The 1,278-nt window shown below is 36.2% G+C and overlaps 1 protein-coding gene across 1 annotated transcript; it reads right to left on the reverse strand.

Moving 5' to 3' along the window:
* Nucleotides 1-163: 163 nt before the first annotated feature.
* Nucleotides 164-349, reverse strand: SARC_16484 (hypothetical protein; the record flags this gene model as incomplete). The annotated part of the gene is made up of 1 exon (XM_014289410.1): nt 164-349. A coding segment is annotated over one exon (186 nt), but the record flags the coding sequence as incomplete, so codon positions are not given.
* Nucleotides 350-1,278: the final 929 nt, after the last annotated feature.

Genomic DNA, 1,278 nt, shown 5'->3' on the forward strand with positions numbered 1-1,278 from the left:
ACACACACACACACACACATACTATATATATATATATATATATATATATATATATATATATATATATATATATATATATATATATATATATATATATATATACTCAACAGAAGCAACCATACCACTATACAGGTCCAACCACGACCAAAACGAGTGTTCCGAGTCAACCTCCACGTCCGCTGGAGGAGCACAATTCGCTGGTGGTTCCGGCCAGTGATTCGAGTGTCTTTGTCTCCACGGGAGATATGAGTTGGAGTTCCCTTCGGTCCATACCCGACGCAAGTGTGCAGATCACTCCTGGCACAATCCAGCGGCGAAGGTACGACGCAGAGCACTTGATACGTGGATACTATATGTGTAGACATTGTGGAGTGTGTGTTTGGAGTCTGTTTTTGCGCTTGCTCTTGTGATGCTATACCTTCTGACCTTAGTATGGGAATCGCACTATACTTACATCAGTGTGCAGATCACCCCTAACCCAATCCAGTGGCTAAGCTAAGGAGCACATCACATGACATATAAGCAATTATATGCAAATATTCTTACAATTTTTAATAATGTATATATATATACACTATTCTTGTGTTATAAATATATATATGTATATATTATCTATCTCTATCTCTATCTCTATCTCTATCTCTATCTCTATCTCTATCTCTATCTCTATCTCTATCTCTATCTCTATCTCTATCTCTATATCTATATCTATATCTATATCTATATCTATATCTATATCTATATCTATATCTATATCTATATCTATATCTATATCTATACCTATACCTATATATATGGATGATATTCCTTGCGGTCAGAGTAGCTGCTTAAATTCTGATGTGGTCCGAGTCTGCGATGCTTAGATTGGCAATCGCGAGCAAGGTGACCATTGCAATTCAAGCACTTTCGTTCTGTTTTACTTAAAAGTGCTCTTTCTCCTCCTCGAGATTCGATATTAGTGGTTGACATTTGAATTTCTTCCATTTCGATTTTTCGAGAAGGAGAAAGAGCATTTTTAGCTAAAACAGAACGAAAGCGCTGTAATTGCTATAAGCCTGGTTACCTTGCTCGCCATTGCCAATCCAAGCATCGCAGACACAGACCACATCAGAATTTCGGCAATTACTCTGACCGCAAGGAATATCGTAAACCATATGAAAACCGATACATCAACAATCAGGTCCGTATATATATATATATATGTATGTATGTATGTATGTATGTATGTATGTATGTATGTATGTATGTATGTATGTATGTATGTATGTATGTATGTAT

This window comes from Sphaeroforma arctica, assembly GCF_001186125.1.
Source record: "Sphaeroforma arctica JP610 unplaced genomic scaffold supercont1.8187, whole genome shotgun sequence".
Lineage (NCBI taxonomy): Eukaryota > Ichthyosporea > Ichthyophonida > Sphaeroforma > Sphaeroforma arctica.